At 47.4% G+C, this 12,922-nt stretch overlaps 1 protein-coding gene across 3 annotated transcripts in view; it reads left to right on the top strand.

The window, feature by feature from the left end:
- Nucleotides 1-1,050: 1,050 nt before the first annotated feature.
- TDRP (testis development related protein) overlaps nucleotides 1,051-12,922 on the top strand; it is a 53,949-nt gene continuing 42,077 nt past the window's right edge. The window contains exons 1-2 of one of the 3 annotated variants that reach the window (XM_054498018.2): nucleotides 1,051-1,226; nucleotides 1,991-2,189. In XM_054498018.2, the coding sequence (XP_054353993.1) occupies nucleotides 2,079-2,189 (111 nt within the window). In that variant the 5' untranslated portion in view covers nucleotides 1,051-1,226; nucleotides 1,991-2,078. Of the gene's footprint in view, nucleotides 1,227-1,990; nucleotides 2,190-2,528; nucleotides 2,720-6,550; nucleotides 8,758-12,922 lie in introns of those variants that run through there. The other 2 variants (XM_054498020.2, XM_054498019.2) reach the window with 2 other exon arrangements.

The raw sequence follows: 12,922 nt of genomic DNA, 5'->3' as shown, positions 1-12,922 counted from the left end.
CTGGCTTTGTTTTGCAACCTCTGTTTTATAGTTTTTGACTTTCATCAGTTTGTGCTTGCGGTGTGCTTATTTTGACAGCACCCCGGAGCCACACCATGCCATCTTGCATTTGCAATTTTCTAAGCCTCCTAGCCCAGGAGGTCAGGCCTATTAGGCCTTGTTTGAAAAGGAGCATATATACATTTTTTACATTCTTATTATTTGCGTGAAGAGGAACTCTCAAATTTAAGTTTGTACTGGGTGAAGTGGTCCTTGGTAGGCGCCAGTGTTTTATTCTATTTGGTGATGTTTGTGGCCGGTAGGTTTAGCGGTCACCGGGGGAGCCAGGGATGTGGGAGCGGTGCTGCCCTCCTCTCTGGGTGACGGTATAGTTAGGTTAGTATCGTTAGGTTATTATCTGGCTCTTCCGACTCGGCTGGGGGCTCCTGCCAGGCCCAGCCCCCGCCCTCCCCGTGCGTCCCGCGCCAGGGCCCCGAGGTCCCCCCAGGCCTTGGGCACGGGAGCCACCCCCTCGGTTCTCCGGGATCCTGGCCGGCATCTCTCAAAGACAATTCAGAGTTCCTTTCATCTTAAAAGCCTTGCTGCTCATCACTTCTGGGAAACTCAAAATATACATTTCATTTTTTTAAGAGTCGTAAAGTTACGAAGCTTGCAGTTTTCAAGGGAGCTCACAGTTCTGGATCCTCCTTTAAAACGCGCTTTTACATGACTGAACACATGAATACATATTTGGTGTGAGAAAGAAGCGATACGAAGCGCGTCGCGGGAAAAATTAACTTGCTGGGCGGGAGCGGACGCCCAGAATCCCCCGTTCCCGCGGCTCCGTCCCGGGCTCCGGGGTCGCCTCGCCGGCTCCTTTCGGCCTGGGAACCAGGCGGTTCTGCCCTCAGGAATCTGTGGGCGCATCTCCCGCTTCTGACTCTTACAAAGCCATAGCCACGCGGGAAAACGTTCTCCGGGCCCTGAGCCCCAACCTGGGCGCCGCGGGGCTTCCCAGGGGTTCTGCGCGGCCCGGCACCACGGCCCCATCCCCGCCCCCCACCGCCGTCCGTCCAGGCCGAGCCAGCAGCGCCCCAGGCCCCAGCGGCCCCACCGCCCACCAGGGCTGGGCGAGGCTTCCTCTCGGCGCCCCCACTATCCCGCGACCTCGGGCGCCGGAGGGGACGAGTTCCGGATGCCCCGGAGGCCCGGCGCCCAGGCTCCCAGAGATGCCCTGCAGCGCTGGGGTACAGTAGCCGCTCCGCGGACCGTGCGCCCTCCACCTTCCCCTCAGCCTTGCCGCGGCCTGAGCGTCAGCGGCGCGCATGCGCACTGCGCCTCTCGGCCGTTGCCTTGGTGACCCGGGCGGACGTGGCCACGCCCTCCGGCCAGGGTCGGGGAGCGGGTGGGGGGAGGGGGCAGCCCGGGAGTAAGTGGGGGTCCGTGGGGGAGAAGGAGAGAACCGGGAGAGGGGAATTTGTGGGGGCCGGGTGGGGGCTTGGGGGTAGAGGAGGACCCAGGGAACCGGCGATAGGGCAGGGCTAGGGGCTTGGTGGGGGCTCAGGATGGGGGCGTTCCCGCGTGAGGAAGCAGCTAGGGGCGGGTGGGTAGGGGTCAAGGTGGGGGGACCAGGTGACGGGGTAGCCTGGGGTGAGGACGTCGTTCAGTAGAACAGTGAGGGGCGAGGGTCTCGCCGGGGCGGTGGCGGGGACCACACTGGGAGGAGGGGACCTGACCTTTCTGTGGGGGATGGGATTCGGAGTCCCGTCCAATTTGGGGGTGGGTCTGGTCCTGGGGAAGGTTTGGGGGCGGGTCTGGTCTTGGGGACGGTTTGGGGCGGGCCTGGTCCTGAGGAGGGCTTGGGGCCGGCCTGGTTCTGGGGATGGTTTGGGGGCGGGCCGGGTCCTGGGGAGGGTTTGGGGCGGGCCTGGTGGGGAGGGGGCGGGCCTAGTTCTGGGGGTGCCCCGCCCCCGCCTAGCCCCGCCCGGCCCACTGGGCCCGCGTCCCGCAGGAGCCGCAGGCAGAGCGTCCGGCGGCCGGGAGGGACGCGGACCCACAGCTCGACGCACGGACTGAGGGACGCCGGAGCCCGCCCGACCATGTGGAAGCTGGGCCGGGGCCGGGTGCTGCTGGACGAGCCCCCCGAGGAGGAGGACGGCCTGCGTGGGGGGCCGTCGCCGGCAGCCGCCGCCGCCGCCGCCCAGGCGCAGGTGAGGGGGTGCGCAGGTGGGGAGTGCTAGTCGGCCGGGGGCGCGCAGGTGGAGGGCGGGGGTGGGCGGCGCGCAGGTAGAGGGCTAGGGTGGGCGGCGCGCAGGTGGAGGTGCGGGTAGTTGGGGGCACAGTTTGGGCGGGCAGGTGAGGTTGGGGCCGCGTAGCTCCGGGGCGCGGCTCGCTAGGTGCCCGAGTGCGGAGTCGGAGAACTTGACCCGAGGCTGGTCCTGGGCTGAGTTGCCGCTGTGGTCCGCGTGGATCCACTCCCCGCTTTACTGGCCAGGGCTGCCGGCGTTCTCGCCGCTTGCAGGGGGCCCAGTGCCCCTACATGTGTTACTCGGGGCTCAGTCCCAGGAGAGCGGGGACGCAGGGCGCGCACCCAGCGGCGCGGGCGTCGTGGGCCCGGGACGCAGAGGTCCACGCCGGGTGCTCGCGTCCCGGGTGGAGCTGGCGGAGAAGGCCTGAATCATCGCGCACCCGGACGGCCTCCTGGCGGACACTAAGCAGCTTTGGACCACCATAGCTCAGTGTTAAGTGGGCTAAATGTTTGTTTGCATAACAAGTATTTTCTTAAATCCTTGATTTTTCTGAAGGAAGCCGGCAGAAGTCCTTTATACTGAAAACTGAAAGGCCTTTGCCTGAAGAGTGTAGAGATATGTTTGGTATGTCTAGAATTTTTTAATTGAAAGGGCTCCCAGGTGGGCCCTGTGTGCCTTAGATGTGCCCTCCCCCACCCCCCTCTCCCGCCTCCCTTTTTTCATTGCAGTGCTCTTTTTCGTGTACAATGAAATTTAGGTCAGAAATCCAGCTTTCTGGATCATAAAATATCTTTCTGTTAAACGTGTGGCAACTTCCTCCTGTTAAGGAGGAATGCTGTTAAGGCCGAGTGGAGGCTAAGGATTTGTACCTTTCTTCCGAGGACTTGGAAATAGTTTCTGAGCAGAAGAGTTTCTCTTAGGGTCTGGAGTTGTTTCTTCTTGATAGACATTTCCTATGAAAGTTAAATTCCATTCTTAACTCATGGAAAATGGAGCCGATTATGTTAAGCGCTTAAATATGGTTACTATCTGAACTTGTCTGAGAAATTTCTTTTAGGTAGCGTTAGTGCTTACCTACCCTTTTTTTTTTTTTAATTTCAGAATGTTAGAGTTACTAGAAACAGCTCTCTTCTTGAATGTAATGATGAGAATTTATATGTGGCTACAGAGTTAACTGCAGAAGCTATAAATAACTAATGTTGGTCAAAGATGAGCCATATTATTGTTTCTGGATAGAGCCTTGAGAATTTTAAACTGAGGCTTCCTATGTTTTCCCATTTTTCCTAATGAATCCTGAAACCCACTTTTTTTTCTTAAGTTTTTATTTTTTATTTTGAGACAGGGTCTTGCCCTGTTTACTAGGCTGGAGTGCAGTGGCACAATCTCGGCTCACTACGGCCTCAACCTGCCGGGGCTCAAGCGATTCTCCTCCCTCAGCCTCTGTAGTAGCTGGGACTACAAGTGCGCACCACCTCACCTGGCTAATTTTAAAAAACCGTTTTTGTGGAAATGGGGTCTTGCTATGTTGTCCAGGCAGATCTGGAACTCCTGGACTCAAGTGATCCGCCCTGCCTCAGCCTCCCAAAGTACTAGGATCACAGGCGTGAGTCACCTGGCCTTAAGTTCTTATTTTGAAAAATTTCTAACGTGCAGAAAAGTAGAAGAATAAGAGATTCTTCCTCGTATCCTCCACCTGGATTCAATCGCTGGCAGTGCCTTCGTTAAAGCTCCTTTTCTGATTTTCTCTTTACAGAATTGTCATCTATACTTTTTTTTTTTTTTTTTTTGAGATGGAGTTTCACTCTTGTTGCCCAGGGTGGGGTGCAATGGCGTGATCTCAGCTCACCGCAACCTCCCGGGTTCAAGTGATTCTCCTGCCTTAACCTCCTGAGTAGCTGGGATTACAAGCATGTGTCACCACGCCTGGCTAATTTTGTATTTTTAGTAGAGACGGGGTTGTCCATGTTGGTCAGGCTGGTCTCGAACTCCCGACCTCAGGTGATCTGCCCTCCTCGGCCTCCTAAAGTGCTGGGATTACTGGCGTGAGCCACCGTTCCTGGCCTGTTATCTATTATCTATACATCTAAAGTGTGTGTTGGTTTTGGGGGAAAAAAGCTTTAATAGACTTTATTTCTCCGGTATCCAGTTTTAGGTGCCCAGCAAATTTAAGGAGAAAGTACAGAGAGTTCTCATGGATCCCCAGCCCCCCACTATCATCACCCCCGACAGAGTGGTGCGTTTGTTACAATCTTTGGACCTACACGGGCTCATGGTCCTAACCTGGGAGGGCTCACTCGTGCGTTCTATGGTTTGGAGAAATGTGTGCTGATGTGTGCCCACCATTATAGTGTCACACACGGGAGTTTTGCTGCCCTAGAGACCCTCTGTGCGCCCTCCCTCCCCGGAACCCCTGGCAACCATTGATCTTTGTACTGTCCCCATAGTTTTCCAGAATGTCATTTGGTTGCATTCACAGTGTGTAGCCTTTTCAGGTAGGCTTCTCTCACTTAGAAAGATGCATTTAAGGTTCCTGCATTTCTTTTCATGGCTTGTGGCTCATTTCTTTTTAGCACTGAATAGTATTCCACTGTCTGGGTGTACCACAGTTTATCCCTTCACCCTCTGGAGGGCATGTTGGTTGCTTTCACGTTTTGGCAATTGTGAATAAACATCAGTTTATTTATTGCTGTAAACGTCAGGTGCAGGTTTTTGTGTGAATGTGAGTTTCCAACTTACTTGGGTAAATACCTAGGAGCCTGATTGCTGGATTGCATGGTGAGAGTGTTTAGTTTTATAAGAAACCGCCAAACTATCTTCCAAAGTGGCTGCACCAGTTTGAACTCCCATGGGCAATGAATGAGATTTCCTTTTGCTCCACCTCCTTACCAGCATTTGGTGCTCTCAGTATCTAGATTTTGTCCATCCAGGTAGGTGTGTGGTGGTTTCTCTTTGTCTTGAATTGTGATTCCCTGATGATAAATGACATGAGCATCTTTTCAGACGCGTACTTGTCATCTGTGTCCCTTTTTTGGTGAGGTGTCTGTTTAGATCTTTTGCCACATTTTTTAATTAGGTGGTTTGATTTCTCGTTGAGTTGTAAGAGTTCTTTGTATGTTTTGGATACTAGTCCTTTATATGTATGTGTTTTATAAAGATTTTCTCCCAATCTGTGGCTTCACATTCTCTTGACAGTGTCTTTTTCAGAGCAGAAGTTTTTAATTTTAATGAAGCTTCACTATGAATTATTTCTTTCATGGTTGTGCCTTTGGTATTATATTGAAAAAGCCATCACTGTACCCAAGGTTTTCCCAGTTATCTGCTAGTTGTGAATTTTGACTGTGGTTTTTATGTTACTTTATTAAGGGTATCCAAAGTTTGTGTTGAAAAACATTGCTATATAAAAATAGAGAAAAGCTGTGTTAATTATGACAGATTAGTCATATTCTAAATTTAGTTAATTTCTTCAAGAGGACTGATCTTTATTGCAAAGCTAACTTAGAATTAAGACAAGTTAGAATTAAATTTAAATTAAATTAAATTAGAATTAAATTTTGAAATTCATGAAAAGTCATAAAACTTCTGCCTACAAAATTTTAAAGTTGAGAGACGTAGGAATTAATATGCAAATAGGATTTAATGAATCTGTTAAATTCACTGTCACGTTAGAAGTTCTCAATTCTGTTTCATTCTTAGTCTTTTGTCCTACCCTCCAAATCTGTCAGTCAGTGTGATGTTGAACGTGCAGGTTGAGAGCACATTCTGCTTGATTCTAGAAAGGCATTCTGTTTGCAATCATATCTGTCCTGTTGCCTTTCTTGAACATCAGGTTACAGTTTCATGCGCGTCTGTGTGAAGAGACCACCAAACAGGCTTTGTGTGAGCAACGTGGCTGTTTATTTCACCTGGGTGCAGGCGGGCTGAGTCCGAAAAGAGAGTCAGCGAAGGGAGATAGGGGTGGGGCTGTTTTATAGGATTTGGTAAGGTAATGGAAAATTACAGTCAAAGGGGGTTGTTCTCTGGTGGGCAGGGGTGGATCTCACAAAGTACATTCTCAAGGGTGGGGAGAATTACAAAGAACCTTAAGGGTGGCGGAGACTACAAAGTACATTGATCAGTTAGGGTGGGGCAGGAACAAATCACAATGGTGGAATGTCATCAGTTAAGGCTGTTTTTACTTCTTTTGTGGACCTTCAGTTACTTTAGGCCATCTGGATGTATACGTGCAAGTCACAGGGGATGCGATGGCCTGGCCTGGGCTCAGAGGCCTGACACACAGCTTTTGGTTTTTTTTGTTTTTTTTTTTTTTTTTTTTTTTTAGTGAAAAAGTAAGATAATGTTAGGTTCCAATAAATTTGAAGTGTGAAGCATTCAAAATTACTTCGATTTAAGGGACACTTAACTATTACTAAAATAATTTTAACATTTTAGAAAATAAACTTCTCTGAGCATCTTTTTAGGCTATGGGCCCTTTTTTTTAGTCATAAATACACATCTGTTTTGTATTAACATATAACCGCAAGGTTTATAAGGAGAATCATTCATTGCAGTCCTTCAACAGAAAGACACAAGTTTTAATGAATCTAATGTTACTTGAAGAAAAACTGCTAATGCATATGGTAAAATATTTCTTGAGATTGTTAGGTCTTAACTTCTTCAAAGTTTCTAATGGGAAACATTGTTAAGCTCTTCTGTGTATCTGTCCATGAAACATTTATGCAGATACGTAAGTGTGTGTTCAGAAACAAAGATTTGCTGTCTCACTGTTCACATTTTTCTGTACCTTGAGTTCCCTTCATAATATGTGTCTCATGGAGTGCTTCCCGTTTCAGTACTGCTAGCTGGAAAAAATCCATTTTAAGGCTGTGTGATACTAAATGATATTAAATTTCTGTGACAAAATTTATTTCATTGGGCCTCTTATGGTTGTTGATATAAAGGTTGCTGAGCTGTCTTCTAACCTCTGCCCCTCAAAGTTTTATGCAAATAGTAGAGAAAGAAGTGCAGAGAACTGTTCAACATGGATGGTTTAGATGGGTCTAACACGGACAGTGTAGAAGAGTTCATCAGTTGCCTCTAAACTGGATTGCATAGGGATTTGGCTAGCCTTAACTAATGGCTTTCTAAACAAAACTCAGAATTTTTGACATGTTTTCACTTACAAATTTAAAAGGCTTAGACATATTCTGTAGACATTGCAAAGAAAAAAGACATCAAGGACTGTTTCAGGTGTTTTAAAATCATGCTTGGAGATGGGGAGAGCCAAGGAATAGTGAATCTTAGTTTAGATGACACAAAGTCACACTTTTATGCCACTGTGAGGCTCTGTGATGTTTGCTTTAGTGGTGTCTGGGAAGAAACTCCAGTGGAGTAAACTCAATAGCTAGTGGAGTAAACTCAATAGCTCGTGTTGACGATCGCTGTGAAATCCAGAAAAGGCCTGATGTTCTGCTGGAGGGCGGGTATGTGGGGAGGCAGAGGCCTTTCTCTCCCTGCTTGTATAGCTAACATTTTGTTACTGTTTTCCATTATTTCTCTTTAAAAATAAAGCTCTTTTCTTATGCAGACATTAACCTGCAGTAAACACCTTCACACCTGCCTTTTCCCATTTGCAGTAAGTTGTAGCCCTTAGCAGTACATGAAGAGCTTCTTCATTCTTTCATCTGTATTTGTGTGTTAAATATTACACAGTCATCCTAGTTCATTCAGGCCACTGTAACAGAATAGGATAAACTGGGCAGCTTCAACAACAAACATTTATTTCTCCAGTTCCGGAGGCTGGAAGTTTTAAATCAGGGTGCTTTGTTCTTGGTGAGGGGCTGCTTCCTGGTTTGCAGAGGGCACTGCCTTCACACTACATCCTCTCAAGGCAGAGGGAGCTCCAGCTTCTTACCCTCATATTAGGACACTCATCCCATCGTGGGGTCCCACCCTCATGACTGCCATCTCACCCTGATCACCTCTTAGATAGATACCCACCTGCACATGCCATCACATGAGGGGATGTGAGTTCTGGGGACACAAAACATTCAGTCCACAGCAATTGCATTTCCTTACATGGATATACAGGATTTTAAATACAAATTTAGAAAACGAGTCCCCTGTTGATGCCTTTAGGGGGTTATTTCTAGTCTCTTTCTATTACAGGCCTGCAGAAGAAGTGGAGCTGTCCAAGGATGTGTGCATTTGTGGTTTTGATGGATGTCTCCAAATTGCCCTCTGAAAGAGGCAGTCCTGGTTTACATTCCAACCAGCAGCATATGCGAATGTTTCTCACCAGTGTGGTGTGATGCGCATGTCTTCAAGATTTTAGATCTGATGGGGGGAAAGGTTGCATCTTAATGTGATTTTAATTTGCCTTTCTCTTATTTATATTCAATAGCTTCTTAGATGTTCACAAGCCTAATGAAGACTTCTAAAGACTTCTCCGCCAGTCCCATTACCATGTCATTGAATGTATGGAACTGTAGTCAAGATAACTGTATTTGCATGAAAATACAGTTGGGTAGTTTAGATTTGGACTTGGTTTCCGGTGAGCCTTGATTGAATCTACACCCTATCTCTGCCTTTTATTAAGCTACTTGACCTAGCCAAGTGTCAGTTTTGTTTTTTAGCTGTAAAATTGGGATAAATAGAGCTATCACTAGTGTTTATTGAGGCGGTGCTTAGCCCCTGTTCATAAGTTCTTGATATGGGTTGGTGCCACCATCTGACACATGCTTACAAAGCAGGAGGGACCGGGAAGGCCACACAGCTGCCAACAGACTCTATCTGACCCAGCTTTAGTCAGGACCTTGCTTTTGTCCTGCCCAGCCTCAGTAGAAGTCCCTGCAGTGAGAACCTCCTCACCCTTGATGTCTGATTGAGTTCCTCATCCCCTGGCCTTGATGTCTGAGTTCTTGGCCCACCTGTAGCAAGAATCCCCCACCCTTGATGTCTTCTCTTGGTCACTTTCCATCCCGAGACCCCTTTGCGGTTGGCTGCAAATCACAGGTGTCTTTGCCTGTTGGAAGCTGAACCAAACCTCTCTCCTCTATTGAGAGCCTTGATTGGAATCTCCCTGTGTTAACAATGCCGCAGAAGCTTTTTCTTTATCAGTGGTGAAAGGTTGCAGACATTTTGTTTTAAAAACAAAACCTCTTCCCAACCAAGAAAACTTAACAATATAGGAAGAGAAATAAAATAATTTTATTATGAAGAAGCACTTAGCTAGGATGGGACACATCACAGGCACAGATTGTGAAGATGAAAGAAATCTTACTCTTTAATATAGCCAAGTAGATACAACCCATTGTATTCATGTTTTCAAGATAAAATTGCTAAATTTATCCTAGCTTTACAGGGAGGCAGGATTTGCAACTTGGAGTCAGGTGACAGCTGAAGTTAGGCTGGTCTCCTCTGGGAAATGTCCTCTTCTGTTTCAGGTAGTTGTGAGACTGATAGGAGGATAATTTAGCATTGACTTTAAAAGAGTCATAATTCTCAAACCCCAGTGAATTCTTACTTGTTTACAAGCCCAGTGAAGACGTCTAAAAACCTTGTAGTCCCCACGGCCAGTATGTGCAAACCAGGCTGTCCTGCCCCTGGGATGAAATGAAAAAGTGAAAAGTAAATGAAATCATCTATATCCAGCCCTTAATATTTTTCTCTGGCAAACAGACACACTAAAAGAAGAAAAAGTAAGTCTTGTTATTAAATAATAGAAATAGTTAATGCTTTTTACTGACTTAGGATTTGGCTTTCTGGTATCCCTCGCTCTGGAATGTGCTCATTGCCCGAGTTGATGTGGACATGGGGTGCAGTGCAGGCAGGAGGGTCCTGGGACAGCCGCATTCAAGCTCTTCTCACTTGTGCGACAGGCATTCGGACATCACGAGCCTCTCTGGAGGACCATCTCATCCTAGGCTGAATGCTCACTGCTGTATCCCCAAGGCCAGGCAGGAAGCCAGCCCAGGAAGGGAGCCAGGCCCACGTGGGGCTCAGCAGTGCCCCTGAGAGGAGTGTACCTGGTGTGGGGTTTCCACGTTATGGCACCCGCTGGGAGCTGCAGAATTGAGTCAGGGTGGGAACTCTGGAGTCTGGAGTGGGGAGCAGGAGTTCTCCAGCCTTAGGGGAGCTGATCTCGATGCAGATTCATTCTTGGGTAAACAGATATTTGTAGGGTTAGTCTAATTGGATTCTCATATGAGCTGAGTCAGATACTCAGTCAGCAGAAGCACTTGAGTCACGTCTCTGTGGGTGATTACTTGAGAGGAAGCAGGAAGGGTCAGTTATGATGATATAGAAGGGAAGGAGGATCCTGGGCTTTGCTTATGCGCTCTGGATTCAGCTGGCTCCTCTTAACTGATGCTTGGGGAGCTCCTGCCTGTGGAACAGAGTGGTGCTTTCCTCCACTGAAACATAGCAAAACATTTTCTGGTGGCCACATTAAAAAGTTTTAATTCAATATTTAAAATTTGATATATTCAGCATATTACATCAATAGGTAATCAATATAAAATTCGTTACTGAGATCCTTTACATTTTTTTCATACTCTCATATCTATGTGTATTTTACATTTACCAGCACAAGATATTAATAAATATGTATCAATTTGTATGCCAAGTTTTCTTCAGAAATACTTGATCAGTATTTAGAGTTTATAAAATGTACAGGTGAAAAAATAGGTTGCTTTATCTGAGTTGTTCCAAACATACTTAAAAGTTTTCCAGTCACTGAAATGGAATGTTTTTAACTTGAAATTTGAATAATTAAAAACTCATTTTGACTAGCCCTATTTCAGGTCCTCAGTAGTGTTTTTAGTGAATGCCAACTGATTTGGAAAGCACAGCTCTAGAATCTTCTCCCAGACTCAGATCAGCTCACTAAAGACGGTGGTGGATTTTTCTACTTGCTTGGGCCTGTGGAACTCCTCCAGCAATTAGCTAGGTGAATTCCAGGTGTCTCAACTGTGTCGTTTTAGTAAGCCACTGAAGGGCAGAGTGACGAGGGCTTAAATATCTGCCTTTCAGGCCTTAGCATTTTACTCTGTATAATCTTCACCTGTAAATGTTAATAATAGGTTGAAATTTTTATTCCTGAGGGTTTAAAATCCTAATTGATAAGATGTACTTTTACTGATTTTTGCGAGGGCTTAAGGTGGCATGACTTAGAATGTCTAAAAGCTGCTATTCTTATCATTAGAGTTAGGCTGTGGGTTTCACTTTCTGAGTCAGTCACTGTCTTGAAAACTGAACGTCACTGAATGGAGCCCAGCTTGCTCAGCCAGAGCTGGTGGGCTCCACCCCTACACTCAGACCTGCCTCTGCTGGGCCCACCCCTACACTCAGACTTGCCTCAGGTGGGCCCACCCCTACACTCAGACCTGCCTCAGGTGGGTCCACCCCTACACTCAGATCTGCCTCTGCTGGGCCCACCCCTACACTCAGACCTGCCTCTGCTGGACCCACACCTACACTCAGACCTGCCTCTGGTGGGCACTTGTCCATACGGTGGGAGGCCCTGCAGTCTGTCTTCTGCTTTTTTAAGATCACCTGTTGGGAGGAATGGGCGACTTGGCTTGACGTCTGCATTTGGGGAGTAGATGTACATGTGGGGCTCATCAGCCTTGCCCTAGGAGTTAAAAGCCAAAGACTGAAGCTCAAGAGGATTTTACCTGTTATTTCAGAGTGAGCCAAGATGCAGTCCACGGACCAGGGACACTTCCTTTTTTTTCCTGTCTGCTCAGGACAGGGAGGTCGTTTTATGTTTGTTTTATCTGATCCTTCCCCGCATGTTAGCTGGGGTTCTGTCTTGGTGCTGTATGTAACCAGGCGAACCACAGTTTCTGCCTTGGGAGTCCTGTGGGGATTGTTGTGAGGGAAGACTGCCTGCTCTCACTTTGGCTTTGTCTAGAAATGGTTGGGCCCACGAGCTAGGGTGGTGCAGCTGCTCCCAAAGACTTGGGAACCAGGCAAGTGTGTGGACAACCCGCAGAGCAGTTTGAATCTAAGGAGAGGCCTTGCGGGCTGTGGCTGTGGCTTTTTTCAAGATACTAATAAATGTGTATTAAAACCATGATGTAGCTTTATAATCTTTCAGATGGAAGTACAATATTCTGTACAAAAACGTTATAAACTAAATGGCAGATATTAGTTCTAGTGTTTGAAAGATAACGAGTCCTTTTATCAAGGCTGCTGTTGTGTGCAGAGAATGGAATGCTTTTTACTCAGAATGCGTTGTGTCGTTTTTAGTCAGAGCGTGTCTTGGTTTGGAGGATAGAATCCTGGATGATGATATTGGTGCCTGCCATGTGCTGGGTATTGGAGTGAGTGCTTTACAGCTGTTGCAGCTTCTCACGTTTGTGCTTGCGTATGATTTCACTGTTTTTCACAGCCCCCAAGTGTAGTGCTAAAGCACTGGCTAGTGTTCCCAAGCACAAGAAGGCTGTGGCCCTCCCTACGGAGGGAGCACCTGTGTTAGAGATGGCTCAGGCATGAGTTACAGGGCTGGTGGCTGAGAGTTCGGTGTGAATGAATCAACAGCAGGTATTAAATCAGGCATCTTTAAACAAATGCATGTAAAACGAGGTCACGCATTGTTGATGAAAAGTTGTTATCAGAGGCTCACGGGAACCCTAGCCTTGTGTTTCCCTTAACAGCAATAATTCAGTATTTGCTAATTGAGTGTGGCAACTTTATACAACATAACTACTGTG

Source organism: Pongo pygmaeus, chromosome 7, assembly GCF_028885625.2.
Source record: "Pongo pygmaeus isolate AG05252 chromosome 7, NHGRI_mPonPyg2-v2.0_pri, whole genome shotgun sequence".
Taxonomy (NCBI): Eukaryota; Metazoa; Chordata; class Mammalia; order Primates; family Hominidae; genus Pongo; species Pongo pygmaeus.
Note: the sequence above shows the minus strand (reverse complement) of the source record. Positions and strands in the feature narration are given on the sequence as shown.